This window comes from Macaca thibetana, chromosome 8 (genome assembly GCF_024542745.1).
Source record: "Macaca thibetana thibetana isolate TM-01 chromosome 8, ASM2454274v1, whole genome shotgun sequence".
NCBI lineage: Eukaryota > Metazoa > Chordata > Mammalia > Primates > Cercopithecidae > Macaca > Macaca thibetana.
The window spans coordinates 77,975,538-77,994,702 of NC_065585.1; the positions used below are offsets into that span (position 1 = coordinate 77,975,538).

Below are 19,165 nucleotides of genomic sequence, written 5' to 3' on the forward strand. Positions count from 1 at the left end.
TAAATTCTTATACATCATCACAATGCACTTATATCTCGGAATAATACGAAAGGATTTATTTAAATGAAACACTTAAAAAAGAAGTATGCAGGCTTGTGCTTTTGCTCTTACCTATTAAAATGTCTTCTGCAACTACAGATGTAGAAAGTATGTCAGGTACTTCTTATTCTGATTTTTATGTCATACAAAAGGAACTGAATTAGACTGTGTTTAGGAGACAGAGTTAAATGGATCAGAGAGCCGGGCGCGGTGGCTCAAGCCTGTAATCCCAGCACTTTGGGAGGCCGAGGCGGGCGGATCACAAGGTCAGGAGATCGAGACCACAGTGAAACCCCGTCTCTACTAAAAATACAAAAAATTAGCCGGGCGCGGTGGCGGGCGCCTGTAGTCCCAGCTACTCAGGAGGCTGAGGCAGGAGAATGGCGGGAACCCGGGAGGCGGAGCTTGCAGTGAGCCGAGATCGCGCCACTGCACTCCAGCCTGGGCAACAGCGTGAGACTCCGTCTCAAAAAAAAAAAAAAAAAAAAAAAAAAAAAAAAAAAAAATAAATAAATAAATAAATAAATAAATAAATAAATGGATCAGAGAGAGACGGATCGGGCCCTTCTACAAAAACTCAAGATTCTTACTAGAATGAAGATATAACAAGTCTTTCACTTAATTCTTAAACTTTATATTCTTCCACCCTAAAAGCATCCTTCAGGTTCTAAATAAAGGGAAATAAAGACAGGTAACAGGCAAAAGTAATACAATTGCAGTGATAAGCGTTCTCCTGCTCCAACAATATTGGTTGTTTGGTTTTGCCATTTAAAATTAATAGTAACTCGGCTGGGCATGGTGGCTCACACCTGTAATCCCAGCACTTTGGGAAGCTGAGGCAGGCGGATCACCTGAGGTCAGGAGTTCAAGACCAGCCTGGCCAACATGGTGAAACCCCATTTCTACAAATATAAAATAAAATATGAAAATTAGCTGGGTATGGTGGCACATGCCTGTAATCCTAGCTACTCCAGAAACTGAGGCAGGAGAATCGAACCTGGGAGGTGGAGATTGCAGGGAGGCGGAGATTGCAGGGAGCCAAGATTGTGCCACTCCGTTCCAGCCTAGGCAACAGAGTGAGACTCTGTCTCAAAAAATAAATAAATAAATAAATACAAAAATAAACTAAACTCAATAGTAACTTGAATTGTAAAGTGTTAGGTTTATGAGCATTAAGATTCAACTTCTAATCTATTGTTTATTTTTATTTTAGAGATGGCATCTCTCCTTGTCACCCAGGCTGGAGTTCAGTGGTACTATCATAGCTCACTGCAGCCTCAAACTCCTGGGCTCAATCAGTCCTCCTGTCTCAACCTCCTGAGTAGCTAGGACTACAGGCACACACCAGTACAGCTGGCTAATTTTAAAAAATTTTAAATTTATTACTTGTAGAGATGGGGTTGACCAAGTTGGTCTTGAACTCCTGGCCTCAAGTAATCCTCCAGTCTAAGCTTCCCAAAGTGCTGAGATTACAGGCATGAGTCACAGCTCCCAGGCCCTCTATACATTTAATAATGTCAATGCAAAAACACCTGTTTGCACAAATACACTGCATTATTAACTTCCTGGTCTTCTGTTGCTAGCTTGAAATAACCAGATCTCAAATTCTAATAAAAATTCTGGCACTACAAAACCCTGGAAAGCCAGTTTTGTTTGAATATCACTTGATAAATCTTTAGCAGAGTCTTACTTTAAGATAAGGTTAGTATTTTTTGACTATTTTAAATCTGAATTATATAGTATCTAATTTAATTCTTCCTGGGAACCAAAAAAAAAAAAATTTTCCTCATTGTGTATTTACTACTTTACTTACAGTGACTAAGTTTTTGCAAATATATGTAAGTACCTGCGTGTTATGTGCAATTTCTATTTTTAGTGGGAATGTGGCACTGACAGTTACAGCACTGAGTTTGCCATGGGCTACTGTGTGACATGTGATGACTCAACTCTCCCACCTCTTTTCTCAAAATGATCGTGAAACCTTACACGTTTTGTCACAATGTTCTTTGGCTTTCAACTGATAAAAACAAAATCCTAAACTCTGTGAATTCAGGCACTCAAAACTTCATGTTTTAAGATGCCATCTGGAAAAAAAATCACAAATAATATGACTTTGCTTTAGATTAGCATCAAAATGACAGCACAAACATTTTTAAACTGTAAAGAAATGGTGGATTCTCCAGGAACTTATGCTTGAATATCAGGCTGAAACACACTGCCATAGATGATAGCCATTAATTCATTCAACAATATTTATTGAGGCTATATATGCCTGGCACAGGGAATCCAACAATCAACAAACTGCCCACCCTTATGAAAAGCCTTACTAAAGAGTCTAGTGGGCAAGGACGACAACAGACAAGTAATCATATAATTCCTGATGATTAGTGGTGTAAAAAAAATGAGTGAGGGCCAGGCACAGTGGTTCACACCTATAATTCCAGCACTTTGGGAGGCCAAGGAGGGTGGATCACCTGAGGTCAGGAGTTCGAGACCAGTCTGACCAACATGGTGAAATCCTATCTCTACTAAAAATACAAAAATTAGCCGGGCATAGTGGTGGGCGCCTGTAGTCCCAGCTACTCAGGAGGCTGAGATAGGCGAATTGCTTGAACCCAGGAGGCAGAGGTTGCAGTGAGCCAAAATCGCGCAACTGCACTGCAGCCTGGGCGATGGAGCAAAAAAAAAAAAAAAAAAAAAAAAAAAAGAAAGAAAGAAAATGAGTGGGATAGGGGAAGAGAGAAAAAGGATAGAGGTGGTGTTTTAGAGACGTTGGTTAGAAAAGCCATCTCATTGGAACTGAGATTTGAGCTGACAACTATATAAATTCTACCTGGGAGGAGTTTTCCAGGCAGAAGAGCAAGTGCCAAGGTCCTAAGACAGGAATGTACTTGCAATGTTTGAGGACCCACAAGGAGGTCAGTGTGGCTGAAGCACATAAACCACGGAAATAACGTCAGAGAAGCCAGGTGCCAGATTACACAGGGTCCTTTATGTTGTAGTGATGACTTTGTTGGTCCTTAGAAAAGAAAAAGGATTGCAGGAGGCATGCTTCAGACAGACTGAGGATGGAACTTCTAGCTCTGGAGCTCAATTTTCTTCTTTTACTTTTAAAAATACACCTCATTGGGCCAGGCGCAGTGGCTCCTACCTGTAATCCCAGCACTTTGGTAGCCCAAGGAGGGCTGATCACCTGAGGTCAGGAGTTCAAGACCAGCCTGGCCAACATGTGTTTTTTTGAGATGGAGTCTTGCTCTGTCACCCGGGCTGGAGCGCAGTGGCGCAATCTCGGCTCACTGCAAGCTCTGCCTCCCGGGTTCACGCCCATTCTCCTGCCACAGCCTCCCGAGTAGCTGGGACTACAAGCACCTGCCACCAGGCCTGGCTAATTTTTTCGTATTTTTAGTAGAGACAGGGTTTCACCGTGTTAGTCAGGATGGTCTCGATCTCCTGACCTTGTGATCCGCCTGTCTCGGCCTCCCAAAGTGCTGGGATTACAGGTGTGAGGCACTGCGCCCGGCCTATAATGTGTTTTTTAAAGAGGGGGGATTATGAAGCAAATATGCTGAAAAATTAACATTTGTTAAATCTAGTAGTGGGTGCATGAGTTTTTTTTACATTATTTTTGTGTATATCTTTAAATGTTTCAAATCTTTTAAGAGAAAAAAGTAGACTTTCACTTAAAATGTTAAACAAGAAGATGAGTGTGGTGGTACGTGCTGGAGGTTCCAGTTACTTGCGAGGCTGAGGTAGGAGGATAGTTTGAGCCTAAGAGTTCAACTCCAGCCTGGGCAACATAACAAGACCTTGTCTCTTAAACAAAAAATTACATAAAATTAAAAAATTAAATGTTAAACAAGAAATATCTAATAACAAGATTGCTCAGGATGTGATTACACAATACAGGGGAAAAACAATATGCACAGTATAAGAGTCAGTATAGCAGAGTGGTTCTGGCACCAGATTGCTTTGATTTTATTTTAGTTTTTGTTTTTTTTTTGTTTTTTGTTTTAAGGCAGAGTCTCACTCTGTCACCCAGACTGGAGAACAGTGGTGTGATCTTGGCTCACTGCAACCTCCATCTATCGCATTCAAGCAATTCTCCTGTCTCCGCTTCCCAAGTAGCTGGGACTACAGGCAGGCACCATGCCTGGCTGATTTTTGTATTTTTAATAGAGACAGGGTTTCACCATGTTGGCCAGGCTGGTCTCGAACTCGTGGCCTCAAGTGATCCACCTGTCCTGGCCTCCCAACGAGCTGAGATTATAGGTGTGAGCCCAGCCCTGCTTTGGTTTTAATCCTAATTATGCTACCTACTAGCAATGAGACACTGAACAAGTTACTTAACCTTTCTGAGCCTCAAGTTCTTCATCTGAAAAATAATAATAGTAATGGTACCTGCTTCATAAGGATATTAAAAGGATTAAGTAAATACTACATGTAAAGATCCTGGTGCACAATAGATGCTAAAAGGTGTTAATAGCTATTTTTATATAATTTTTGTTTCTTAAAGAAGTACATACTATACACACATAGAAAAAAAAGAGCTTGAATGGTCCATTAAAAATGTTAGCAGTTGTAATCTCTAATTGATAGATAATTTTAATTTTCTTTTTTACCTATTTCTGCACATTCTGACACGCAATTCCTTTTGTATTATAAACAACAGAAACACAACAACAAGACCTTCCCCAAAAGTGTCCTACAAGTTTGGTAAGCAGTGATTCTCAAAGTGTGATCCTCGCAAGGACTGGCAGCATCTGCAACCAGAGAACTTGCTAGAAATGTAATTCTCAGGCTCCACCTGAGACACATTCATTGTAAGATGAAGCCCAGCAATCTGTGTTTTAGCAAGCCTTCCATTTGACTGTCATGCACATTAAAGCTTGAGGACTACTGTGTGAAGGATTAACTTGTATCTCTGTACTTGGTCATTTGTCTCAAGGGGCCCTGTGTAAGGCCTTAAAGAGTGAAATACTGGCCACTGCTGAAAGACATTCACATTAGGAAAAAAAAAAAAAAAGGCCGGGCACGGTGGCTCACGCCTGTAATCCCAGCACTTTGGGAGGCCGAGGCAGGCGAATCACGAGGTCAGGAGATCGAGACCATCCTGGCTAAAAAGGTGAAACCCAATCTCTACTAAAAATACAAATTAGCCGGGTGTGGTGGCGGGCGCCTGTGGTCCCAGCTACTCAGAGACTGAGGCAGAAGAATGGCGTGAACCCAGGAGGCGGAGCTTGCAATGAGCCCAGATCGAGCCACTGCGCTCCAGCCTGGGCGACGGAGCGAGACTCCGTCTCAAAAACAACAACAACAACAACAACAAAAAAGAAGTTAAACTGCTGCTGACCCAACAAAACTACATCAAGCCGAGTTTGGCTACTGGCCACCAGTTTGTATTGACTTCTTGGCTAATTCTCTCTCAAATCAGTAAGCAGCTGTGATGTAGTGGAAAGACTGAGTGCCGAACAAGGAAAACCTTGATTTGAAGCCCAGCTCTATTTCATAGCTGGTGGTAATAAAACTGATGTTAACCTTTAGAGTTAAATCTTATCCTGTATGATAAGGACAATACTGTATCACAGGAGTGTTTTAAAGATTAAGATGATATACTCAAAACACTGCCCTCTAATAAATCCTTAATTAAATTTTCTTAGCATTTGTGATATTTCCTGTATTTTGAGTCTATGCTTTATTCTACTTATATTTATGAACAATTTAGTTTAGCCTCTCTCTTCTATTAAACTCAAAGCTCCTCTGAGACAGAGATGAAATTTTGCATCCCTTTAAATTCTTATAATACCTACTTCAGTAATTAGTGTTCACAAATCCACTTTGAGCTTCAGTGGAAGTTTGTGACTGGAAGTCTGACTATATGTGGTATGGGTCTGGAAGAACACAGTCAATTCTTAGTAAAGATGTATAGTTTATATAAGCAGGTATGTGGCCAACTTACAGCAATCCCCAAAGTTATGATTCCCTTCCTTATATATATAAAATATAAAAGATCAAGAACAATGATAGTTGTTCTGTTGGTAAAAGTGGGTGACTTCTGCATTTACATTTACCATGTTTGTTAAAAGCAATACAGGGAGTTTACAAGTGCCATACTAGAAACTATGAAAAAGATGAATTTCAATTTCAACTGAATTTTGGCCATTTAGATGTTAGTGATGCTGGGGTGATGGTGATAGAAGAGATGTGTATCAGCACAGCTAATGTCAGGGGCCCAGCTTATTCTTTTCATCTGGAATACTAAAAACAAGAACTATTATCTACCCCACAAAAATCCTGTGAAAGTTAATTAGGTAGTTAAGTTAATCTTCATTAGGCAAGATCATGGAATTTGGGGGGGATGGAGGAAGGAAGCCTGTAGATCTTGCATAAGCAGGTGAGAGGCTTTCTACCCTCCTATGCTCTTATAAGAAACAGTATGTCCTATTTTTGACCTAACAATTTTTTTTCTTTGTAGGTACCCATGCCTTCTAAGTGCTAGTAATAAAGAATTAATTCACACATTAAACTTGGCATGATTAATTTCATTGCCCCTGTATGTTAGCTTTCTTACTTTCTGAACTTTGAGTACATCTACAAACTTAAAAAACGATCTAGACAAGCCAGAAAAAGGCTTCTCATTTCTTCAGTGGGGTGGGAAGTGATTATTTTGTAAAGGTATGATTCAGAATGACACATTCAAATACAATTTTAAAAATCTACTTCACTATATGTACCATCAATAAGAAAAATGTGGCTTGGAGTTGTTAAGATATAAAAGTACATGACGGTGTAAGAATTGCAGACTGTTGTCATCTCACGTGCTACAAAGCTTTAATTCAATTATTTGGATTCTGTATGAGAAAAAGTTTCGCTGCAGGTGTAACCTTTTAGTCACAGCATCAAATAATCTCCATTTAAAGGAGATATCCAATTCCTCTACTCATAAAGCATTCAATTGTTAATAAAAAATCAGTGCCAAAACCAATCTGTGTAGTTACCACCAAACGTGTTGGAATAAGCAACTTTTCCTGCATTAACTATTTGAGAAAAACTTTATTGAAAAATATCCCCTCCGGCTGGGCACAGTAGCTGGCGCCTGTAATCCCAGCACTTGGGAAGCCAAGGCGGGCGGATTACCTGAGGTCAGGAGTTCAACACCAGCCTGAGCAAGATGGAGAAACCCCGTCTCTACTAAAAATACAAAATTAGCCAGGCATGGTGGCATTGCTGTAATCCCAGCTACTCCGCAGGCTGAGGCAGGAGAATCGCTTGAACCCAGGAGGTGGAGGTTATGGTGAGCCGAGATGGCACCATTGCACTCCAGCCTGGGCAACAACAGTGAAACTCTGTCTCAAAAAAAAAAATAAAAAAATAAAAAATAAAGAAAAATATCCCAAGATAGGAAAAATCACTTCTCTTGGTTGGGTCCATCATGGAGGTAAAATTGGCAAGAAAATAACATTCGAAGGATTTCTCTTTCAAATATTTAATTTCTTTTCAAGAAAACTGTAACAATTAGGTGCACATCAAAACTAATACCCTTTATGGGCCTCTATTTTACAGATGGTTCATTTCAAAGCATCAAATTCTACATACATACACATAAACATACACACACGCACACACAAAACCTAATCAGGAGGTTTCCTGGGCAGCTACAGAAGACGCAAATGATCTCATGGACTTCACTAATGTCTTTAGTTTGTGCCAAATGTTTTAGAACTTTTGAGGTAGTCCACTTACCCAAGGTGATACTAAGCTTCCAGAAAGCAAGAATTTCCGGAATGATAAGTGAAAGGGGATGAATGTACAAAAATAATTAATACTAGCTTTCAATTAACATATGAATATTGTTCTGTATGAAGAGGCAGTTTCCTACACAGGTGAAAAAAGAATAAAGCTGTTGACTCCTTAACAGTAAACATCCCTGCATCACTAAGAGGAGATTCTAAGGCTTAGCAAAAGATCTGAGCCTAACATTTTTGTTTTGTTTTGTTTTGTTTTTGAGACAGAGTCTTGCTCTGTCGCCCAGGCTGGAGTGCAGTGGCGCAATATGGGCTCACTGCAAGCTCTGCCTCCCGGGTTCACGCCATTCTCCTGCCTCAGCTTCCCGAGTAGCTGGGACTACAGGCGCTCGCCACCACGCCTGGCTAATTTTTTGTATTTTTAGTAGAGACGGGGTTTCACCGTGTTAGCCAGGATGGTCTCGATCTCCTGATCCGCCCGCCTCGGCCTCCCAAAGTTCTGGGATTACAGGCCACCGCCTGTAATGGTGAGCCACCGCGCCCGGCCGGATTTTTTGGTAAGAAGCAGCATAAAAATCACTCTAGGTTTGAGATTGGGATCCAGCGTAACTGGTGACTTGACCTTGGGCAAGTTACTTAATTCCTTTTAGTCTCAGTTTCCCTAATTGTAAATGAAGTCAACACCACCTGGTAAAGGTATTACAGGACTGGTGAGGATGATACATGTGAACATATTACTAAAATGTAAACTATAAGGCAATAGTAAGCAAATGCTAGTTACTATTCTATGTAATACAGGCCTAACCTTTCCTGCCTATGTCCTTATCTGTAAAAAGAGGACGGATTGAGATCTGAAGGTCTATCCAGTCACTTATCAGCTGCGTGAACTTTGGCAAGTCATTTCCTTTCTGGGCCTGTTTCCTAAGAAGGTTATTTTTAAGATCAAATGATAATCGTGTTATGTAAATGCTGTCCAGGCACATATTAAGCACTTAATAAATGATAGCTCTTATTACTCTGTAGGGGGCTAGGGTGGTAAAGAACAAATGAAATTAAACCTAGTTAAGAGGCTTTGTACATGCACATAAAACTCTACAGACATCCAAGGTACCGTTATTTGTACTGTAAACTGCCAAGACACGCAGGAAACGGGAACTCAAATGGCGCCTCAGTGACTCGCACTAGAGAGGGGGAGAAGGCAGAGCTTCCGAGAATCAACTATTTTCCCCCTTACGGCTTTCAGCCTAGATTGGACCATTTATTCAATTTCCCAGCCCACAGTATCCCTGGACATTTATTTACTGTACCTTTTTCACTGAGATCCTTTCCACTCCCCTCCCCTTCTAGTAGTCGTGAACTTCAGACCCTCTCCTTCGACTCCCACTGCCTTTAACTCTGGTTTTAACCAAGCTTCCCTGAATCCTTCCCTCCGCCTAAGGAGGAAGTGCAGCTGGACGCACCGCACGGCATCCTAGGAAATGTGGTCTCTCAGACTCTTTGGCTTGGGCTGCAGAGTGGGGAAGAAGACGAAGGGGAGCCCAGCAAAACTACAACTACCGGCAGGCAACGCGAGTCACCATCTTTCTTTGGCCCCTTTTCCTCTTGCCGTCCTCTTCCTCCTCCCCGCTAGCGCTAAACCGCTTGGCCTCACGGTACTTGTAGTTCCTTCTGGACTCAAGATCCTAGGGCTCGATGGCCAGCACAGAGGCTAGGAGACTCTAATTCCCAGAGGGCAGAGCGGAAGCTGCGCCTGCGCACACGCAATGAGGGCGTGTATGTCTGTGTCTGAGGGAGAGAGCGAGAGTGAGTGAGTGTGAGTGCGGGGTGGGGTGGTGGCCGTTACGTTCGGGGCAACGGCTACGGCAGTGGAGAAGTAAGAAGAGAAACAACGTCCGGCGCTTCCGCCTTCGCTTAGGAGGAGGAGGAGCTGGTAGGGAAAGGAAAGTGTTTCACCCTGGGCCTGGATTAGACCGAGTCGAGTTGGTGGGGGTCTGGGCTATGAGCTTTTGAGGGTCGCTTGGGACGCGGAGCGAGACACGAGAGCCGGGAGCTATGTCTCAGCCGCCGCCGCCGCCTCCGCTGCCGCCGCCACCTCCTCCCCCTGAGGCTCCACAGACTCCGTCGTCCCTGGCGTCGGCGGCTGCTTCGGGAGGGCTTTTGAAGCGGAGAGACCGGAGAATCCTTTCCGGGAGCTGCCCGGATCCGAAGTGCCAGGCGCGTCTGTTCTTCCCGGCCTCCGGTTCTGTCAGCATCGAGTGTACCGAGTGCGGCCAGCGGCACGAGCAGCAACAGCTGCTGGGGGTTGAGGAGGTGACCGACCCGGACGTAGTGCTACACAACCTGCTGCGGAACGCGCTGCTCGGGGTGACGGGGGCACCCAAGAAGAACACGGAACTGGTAAAGGTGATGGGCCTTTCCAACTATCACTGCAAATTGTTGTCGCCCATATTAGCTCGCTATGGAATGGACAAACAGACAGGCCGGGCCAAGCTTCTCCGGGACATGAACCAGGGCGAACTGTTCGATTGCGCCTTACTGGGCGACCGCGCCTTCCTCATAGAACCAGAGCATGTTAACACTGTGGGCTATGGCAAGGACCGCTCCGGAAGCCTCCTGTATTTGCATGATACTCTGGAGGACATTAAGCGGGCCAATAAAAGTCAGGAATGTCTCATTCCAGTGCATGTGGACGGGGATGGACACTGCCTGGTGCATGCTGTGTCTCGTGCTCTAGTAGGCCGAGAGCTCTTCTGGCATGCCTTAAGAGAGAATCTTAAACAGCACTTTCAGCAGCACTTGGCCCGATATCAAGCTCTGTTCCATGACTTCATTGATGCCGCTGAGTGGGAGGACATTATCAATGAGTGTGACCCTCTGTTTGTACCACCTGAGGGTGTTCCCTTGGGCCTGAGGAATATCCACATATTTGGTCTTGCCAATGTGTTACATCGTCCTATTATTCTGTTAGATTCCCTCAGTGGCATGGCCTGAAAGTACATCAAACTTGAAGAGGATGGTGGTTGTGTTATTGGAGGTGACAGAAGTTTGCAAGATAAATACTTACTTAGGCTTGTTGCTGCTATGGAGGAAGTCTTTATGGACAAACATGGTATCCATCCTAGTTTGGTTGCTGATGTCCATCAGTATTTCTACAGAAGGACTGGAGTGATAGGAGTTCAGCCTGAAGAAGTCACAGCAGCTGCTAAAAAAGCAGTAATGGATAATCGCCTTCACAAATGTTTGCTCTGTGGTGCCCTTTCTGAACTTCATGTTCCTCCAGAGTGGTTGGCTCCTGGAGGGAAATTGTATAACCTGGCAAAAAGTACTCATGGACAGCTAAGGACTGACAAAAATTATAGCTTTCCCTTGAACAATTTGGTTTGCTCATATGATTCAGTGAAAGATGTTCTGGTACCAGACTATGGATTGAGTAACCTAACAGCTTGTAATTGGTGCCATGGCACATCTGTGCGAAAGGTCAGAGGAGATGGTTCTATTGTGTATTTGGATGGAGACAGAACTAATTCTAGGTCCACTGGTGGCAAATGTGGTTGTGGATTCAAACACTTTTGGGATGGTAAGGAGTATGACAATCTACCAGAAGCTTTCCCTATTACTTTAGAATGGGGTGGAAGAGTGGTCAGAGAGACAGTATATTGGTTCCAGTATGAAAGTGATTCATCTTTGAATAGTAATGTTTTTGAACTTCTGTCATCTAAGGAACTTCAGGAGCAAGCTGAAAAAGAAATGTACTCCTTGTGTCTTTTAGCAACATTAATGGGTAAGATACATTTAATTCTGATGGTATATCTTAATTGTAAATATAATACACTGAGTTTTCCTGTTGTCTTTGGGGGAAAAGAAATCTGTGGCCATTGTAAGTTTTTAATTATATATTTCAGGAGAGAATTATTTTTAGTATTTTGACAGTTAATGGATAGATGTTAATAGGATTACTGAGTAACTATTAGGAAAATAGAAAGTTAAGGTATTCCCTCAATAATAGTCAACAGATTATTTAAATATGTCTTATTCTCGCAATTGCTTTTTAAAAAACAGACTTGTATTTATTTAAAGCATTTTAAATTTTTGGTAGGCTCTATGGATCCTGCCTACCTTGCCCCTTTTTCATTTATTTTTAATTTTTATTTTCCTGTATGTCATGTGATTTCAGGACTTCCTGTTTGATGAATTGCAGTTTCTGGTGTTTATATTCTCACTGCACTCCCACCTAGTAGTCTCTTACATTTCATTTTCTTCCTTTCCCAGTTCATCACATTTTTCTTATTCATACACTAGGATTTGTATTTAAGTAATTTCACTACTCAATAAGTCTTTGCCATCAATTGTAATGAACTATTGTAAGTTGTAGTTCATGAGAAACATAACTAACAGAGATAGATGGTAATCATGTAAAGAAGTATTTGTTTTTAATAATTCAGCATAAAGAAAAATATATTATCAACCAAATGTGTAATTTAAAGCTTTAGATGATTTCAGATACTGTTCAATGGTGTACTTTTTACAGTGTCTGTATTTGCTTAGTCTTTGTTTTGAAATAACTGTTAATATGCTTTATTAAGTCTTAAAGTATGAAGTAAAATTTAAATGTGTTAGTTACTGGAAGGGTTTTATTTTTGCTGAGATTAAAGCTTTCAGCTAGAAAAGTGATCTGGGTTTTGATTCTGTTTTCTGATAGTACTATATGGCAGTGAATTGGGCCTTAATCTACCAAAATGAATACTACTCCTGGCTTATCTGGGGGAGTAGTAAATAGGGGATCTAAAAACCCTGCACAAATTTAGAACCTGGAATTGTTGATTTTAGTTTGCCAGACATAGTAAGTGAATTGGGGGATATGTCAGGAGCTGTCCTGCGCACTTTATGTATTTCTTTTTTTTCCTTTTTTTTTTTTGAGATGGTCTTGCTCTGTCTCCAGGCTGGAGCACAGTGGCGTGATCTCGGCTCACTGCAAACTCTGCCTCCTGGCTTCAAGCAATTCTCCTGCCTCAGCCTCCCAAGTAGTTGGGACTACAGGCCCACGCCTCCATGCCCAGCTAATTTTTGTATTTTTAGTAGAGATGGGGTTTCAACTTGTTGGCCAGGATGGTCTTGATCTCCTGACCTTGTGATCAAGGTCACTTAAATACAAATGCTAGTGTACTTAAATACAAATCTTAGGTGGCCCGTGCCTGTAATCCCAGTTACTCTGGAGGCTGAGGCAGGAGAATTACTTGAACCCGGGAGTTGGAGGTTGTGGTGAGCCTAGATTGCGCGACTGCATTCCAGCCTGGCAACAGAGCAAGACTCTGTCTCAATAAATAGATAAATAAAGTAAAAGACCTGCAGTCTCCCAGGTCAAAAACAGGAAAGAGAAGGTCTTCCTCAATAGAAGATGGAGTCTTGAGAATGTGGCTCTTATCTTTATCCTTGTATGCACAGAACCTGATATAGTGCTCAGCAGGTAGTATGCACTCTGAAATGTTTTTAATTGAATTAAATAGATGACATTAACACAGCTAAAGAAAGGCTGTATCTGCAGAAATGGAATGGATGGTCAGTCAGCACTGAACATTGAAAAAAGTGAAAAGCAAAATTCGGCAATGTTTATATACTGCTGTACAAAGGAAAAAGATACATCATCTGGGGTTCATGAAAATTCTGGTAACTAGAAAGGTAATCTCTGTCGAGGGGTAGGAATATTTGATCAATCCTGACTATGGCCTGACTGAAACATCTCTATCCCTTTGCCTGATTTCCATGTTCATCAGGCATGTATTCTTAACACTTTTAGCTTCCTGATAAGAAGTTTTGATGTACAGGTGACAGTGCAGATAAGGACATGTTCACTTTGAAAGCTGTATTCTCCATTGTAGACTAATAAATTGACATGGGCAGGATTATGAGCAGTAGCCTTAAAAATGTGATCAGAGCTGGGCACGGTGGCTCACGCCTGTAATCCCAGCACTTTGGGAGGCCAAGGCAGGCAGATCACGAGGTCAGGAGTTTGAGATCATCCTGGCTAAGATGGTGAAACCCTGTCTCTACTAAAAATACAAAAAAAAAAAAAGTAGCCGGTCATGGTGGCAGGCGCCTATAGTCCCAGCTCCTCGGGAGGCTGAGGCAGGAGAATCTTGTGAACCCGGGAGGCAGAGGTTGCAGTGAGCCAAGATTGCACCACTGCGCTCCAGCCTGGGCGACAGAGCAAGACTGTATCTCAAAAAAAAAAAAAAAAAAAAAGGTTTGATCAATATGATTATATATAGATTTTTGAGACAGAGTCTCACTCTGTCGCCCAGGTTGGAGTACAGTGGCATGATCTCCGCTCATTGCAACCTCCGCCACCTGGGTTCAAACGATTCTCCTGCCTCAGCCTCCCAAGTAGCTGGGATTACAGGCACATACCACCATGGCCGGCTAATTTTTTTGTATTTTTAGTAGAGACGGGGTTTCACCGTGTTAGCCAGGATGGTCTCGATCTCCTGACCTCGTGAACCGCCCACCTCAGCCTCCCAAAGTGCTGGGGTTACAGGCGTGAGTCACTGTGCCTGGTTGATAATATATTTCATAATGAAAATTAATAAAATATAATTCTAGTGTATAAATACTTTTTGAGTTTGGGTGGAAGTTCTTGGACCTGAATATCTGAGAGAACTACAGTATGGACTGCAATGAGTTTACCAAGATAATGTCTTTCTGTTCTGATCCCTTCCCTCCTCACATCCAACATTTATGCCTGTATAAACCCATACATTTCTTTAAAACTGCTTCCACTACCAACACAAAATTTGGGTGTAAAAGAGAGCATTTTGTTAATTTTGTAATGGTGTCACTTGAGATACTTTCTGCTTTAAATTGAAGTATTAAGTGCATAGCCTATATTAGTCCCTTATACATATTAGTTTTCTCCCTCTGGTTCTCTTGTAACTGTATTTGAATTATGTAGAAGATAGGTATATTTTTTTGAAACGGAGTCTCGCAGTGTCACCAGGCTGGAGTGCAGTGGTGTGATCTTGGCTCACTGCAACCTCCACCTCCTGGGTTCAAGCAATTCTCATGCCTCAGCCTCCTGAATAACTGGGATTACAGGCATGCGCCACCACACCCAGCTAAATTTTGTATTTTTGCTAGAGATGGGGTTTCACCATGTTGGCCAGAATGGTCTCAATCTCCTGACCTCATGATCCACCCCCCTCGGCCTCCCAAAGTGCTGGGATTACAGGCATGAGCCACTGTGCCTGGCCGAAGATATTCTTAATTTTAAAAAAAGATGTTTCTACAAAAGTCAATTTGGAGATAAATGCTAACCATATGTAAAGAGTGCTGGGTAACTGTTGATGTTTAGATTTGAGAGGGCTAGAAATGACAGACCTTGTTTAGAAGATTGCAGATTTCAAAGTGCAGAAATTACTTTGTGAATTACCAAATGTGAGCTAAGCTGTGTTATGCTAGTTTAGAATATAGCTCATCAGACTTTATGCTGTTCAGATAGCTGGCTTGTTCTCGTTTAAGTTTAGGCTTAAATACCACCACCTTGTAAGGGTTTGAGAAACCTTTGCTGACCATTCTAAGTAGGTTCCCTCTATCAGTGTACCCTGTTGATGTCTCTCACAGCATCTGTCACAATTTTTAATAATCTTATTTGTTGGTGTAATTATTTGTTTGCCTCCCCCACTATATTATAAAGTCTATCAAGACAGAGACTGTACTCTATTTTCTTCACTAATGAATACCTTATTTCCTAGTTCAGGGCCTGGCACATAGTAGATGCCAAGTAAATGCTTGTTGAATTAATGAATGCAATATTTCAGCAAAATCAGTGTATTCTGTGAACTTGTATGTATGTTGAGTGTACGAAGATAAAAGAGAGTCAGTCCTTGCCCTCCATTAACTTACCTACAGGCCTTCAGCTGAGGGAGTTCCATACTTTTTAGCTTTCATCAGCAGATCTCCAGCTTTATTTTCTAAATACATAAAAATTATAAAATCCCCAAATAGGACCAACACAGCATTTTAGAACTTCTCATTTGATTAAGAATCAAATATATACATGGGGATTGTATAATTTTTTTTTTTTTTTCTGGAGACAGATTGTCGCCCAGCCTGGAGTGCAGTGGCATGATCCCAGCTCACTGCAACCTCTGTCTCCTGGGTCCAAGTGATTCTCAGCCTCTCAAGTAACTGGGACTACAGGTGCACACCATCACACCTAGCTAATTTTTTGTATTTTTAGTAGAGATGGGGTTTCACCATGTTGCCCATGCTGGTCTCGAACTCCTGAGCTCAGACAATCCACTGCCTCAGCTTCCCAAAGTGCTAGGATTACAGGTGTGAGCCACTGCACCCGGCCTGTATGTTTTCACTAAATAGGCTGACTGCATGATAGCCAGGGACGTGAGCTTTTTCTTTCGTTTTTAAGTAGAATATTCATTGACTAGATTGTCTATTACTTATATTAATAAAACAATAAGTATGTGTATTTGTCTTTGGCTTAGTACAAGTCATTCCTGGAACCTAGTAACTTTGAATCTTAGGAAGTATAAACTGGAATAACAATATTCTACCCATAATATTTCACATTTTAATCTCTTTTATCCAGACCATGAGGTAATTGAACTTAACTTTTTGCAGACAGTCATCTTCATTATTTACATAATACTTAAAAGATTAACTCTGGCTTTGCAAAATATGTCGTTCAAATTTCTTGTAGACCTGGTGCGGTTGCAGTGAGCCGAGATTGCGCCACTGCACTCCATTCTGGGCAACAGAGCAACACTCTTTCCAAAAAAAAAAAAAAAAAAAAAAATTCTTGTAGATCAGTTATTTGTAGGTTTTCTTTCATGGTAGATAGGATAGGTGGTACATTATCCACCATAAATATCTAGGCCAATTTATTTTTTCTTAGTGTTATATTTCATTAAGTTTCTAGTTTTGTTTTTTTGTTTTCCTAGAGGTAAGAACAGATTTATGTGAAGAATAGAATTTGTCAGTTTGGAGTTACTTAAATGAAATTAGGCTACGTGACACTTCCTTGCTTTACTACAAAGTGTACCAACCTTTCAGGAGTTGAGAAACTTGTTTCATTTTGATATACTTTCTCTGTTCCTGAAAGAACTGTGTGACTTTTTAATATATATATTTAAAATACACAGTGTTTTGTAATTTCATAATACCTCTTGATGTTGTAAATGCCTTAGAATTTTCCAGAATCACCCAGGCGCAGTGGCTCACGCCTGTAATCCTGGCACTTTGGGAGGCTGAGGCGGGTGGATCATGAGGTCAGGAGTTTGAGACCAGGCCGGCCAAGATGGTGAAACCTCGTCTCTAAAAATACAAAAATTAGCCGGGCATTGTGGCGCTCACCTGTAATCCCAGCTGCTCGGGAGGTTGAGGCAGGAGAATTGCTTGAACCCGGGAGGTAGAGGTATCAGTGAGCCAAGATCGGGCCACTGCACTCCAGCCTGGCTACAGAGTGAGACTCTGTCTCAAAAAATAAAAAAAGCAAGAATTTTCCAGAATCACGCATGGGACTGAGACACTTATTTTTTAGGCAACAACTGAATATTATTATTGCACCTTGATTTTTTTTTTTTTTTCAAATGTTGGGTAAAGGGGCAGCTTCAAATCTAGATAGTGCTCATGCGTATTCTTCTTCTTTTTTTTTTGTTTTTTTATCCGAGACAGAGCCTTGCTCTGTCGCTCAGGCTGGAGTGCAATGGCGCAATCTTGGCTCACTGCAACTCTGCCTCCCAGGTTCAAGCGATTCTCCTGCCTCAGCCTCCCGAGTAGCTGGGATTACAGGGCCTGCCACCACGCCTGGCTAATTTTTGTATTTTTAGTAGAGACAAGGTTTTGCTATGTTGGCCAGGCTGGTCTTGAACTCCTGACATCGTGATCTGCCCACCTGAGCCTCCCAAAGTGCTGGGATTACAGGCGTGAGCCACTGTGCCTGGCCGCATATCATTCTTTCTATGCCTTCTGGTAGCCCTTCTGTTGATTTATATGTAGCATATTTGTAATAGGAGAGCAGTTATAAAGTTGATATAAAATAATGCATAGATGTATCTTAAGATAAATGTATATATTGTAAATGGTGATTTTATATAATTATAATTGAAGATTAAGTCAAATGTTGATGCTATTCCTTTCTAGATAGAAAAGGAAATCTAGATAATAATAGATTCTGTTCCAACTACTTTGATCACTTTTATTTTTAATATCTTTTCAATTACAATATAATTTTAAAAATTCAAATAATTCAAGTACCTATAAAATATGGTAGTTCTTAACATTTGTACTCCCCAGATAAAATCATTATTAATAAATTGGGATGTGTCCTTTCAGACTCTGTACTCATTTAAACACTATTGAGTTTGTGTGCATGTCTGTGTATAATAAAAATATTCATTAATGCCGCTGGTGACACTAAAGTTGTGTGACTGTATACCCTTAAGGGGACTGAATTTCAGGCAAGAAACAGATATGCCTTTTTTATAAACCATCTTGATTATCAGTAGGGTAGATAAACTTTTAAATGCGAGGATTACGTCAGGAAGGTTAGAGAGATGCCAACAATTCTTTCAGCAAATAAATACCTTTGGAATTCTGTCTAGTTGAAACAGTCCTGTGTTCCTACTTTATATTTGGAACCATTTATTCAAATTATTAAACAATTTTGAATTGTTTCTTTAAATTTTAAATTTAAATAAAGTTAAGTACTTTATGGTCGTAAATACTTCAGAGTTCATTTTGGGTATTTCTTTTGGGGTTTAAAAATACATTTTGGCTGGGCATGGTGGCTCACACTTGTAATCCCAGCAATTTGGGAGGCCGAGGTGGACAGATTGTCTGAAATCAGGAGTTTGAGACTAGCCTGGCCAACATGGGGAAACCCCATTTCTACTAAAAATACAAAATTAGCCGAGAGTGGTGGCACACGCCTGTAATCCCAGCTACTTTGGAGGCTGAGGCATGAGAATTGCTTGAACCCAGGAGGCGGAGGTTTCAGTGAACAGAGATTGCTCCACTGCACTTCAGCCTGGGGGACAGAGCAAGATTCTGTCTCAAAAATGAAATAGGCTGGGTGTGGTGGCTCACACCTGTAATCCCAGCACTTTGTGAGGCCGAGGTGGGCGGATTGCCTGAGGTCAGGAGTTTGAGACCAGCCTGGCCCACGTGGTGAAATCCGGTATCTACTAAAAACACAAAAATTAGCCGGATGTGGTGGTTTGTGCCTGTAGTCCCAGCTACCCAGGTGGGTAAGGCAGGAGAACTGCTGGAACGTGGGAGATAGAGACTGCAGTGAGCCAAGATCATGCCACTGCACTCCAGCCTAGGTGACAGAGCAAGACTCCGTCTCAAAAATAAATAAATAAATAAAACAA

General features: G+C 41.5%; 1 protein-coding gene across 1 annotated transcript in view; it reads left to right on the forward strand.

Moving 5' to 3' along the window:
• The first annotated feature begins 9,541 nt into the window (after positions 1-9,541).
• Positions 9,542-19,165, forward strand: part of VCPIP1 (valosin containing protein interacting protein 1) — a 38,608-nt gene continuing 28,984 nt past the window's right edge. The window contains 1 exon segment of the mRNA XM_050802084.1: positions 9,542-11,562. Coding sequence (XP_050658041.1) covers positions 9,834-11,562 — 1,729 coding nt within the window. The 5' untranslated portion in view covers positions 9,542-9,833.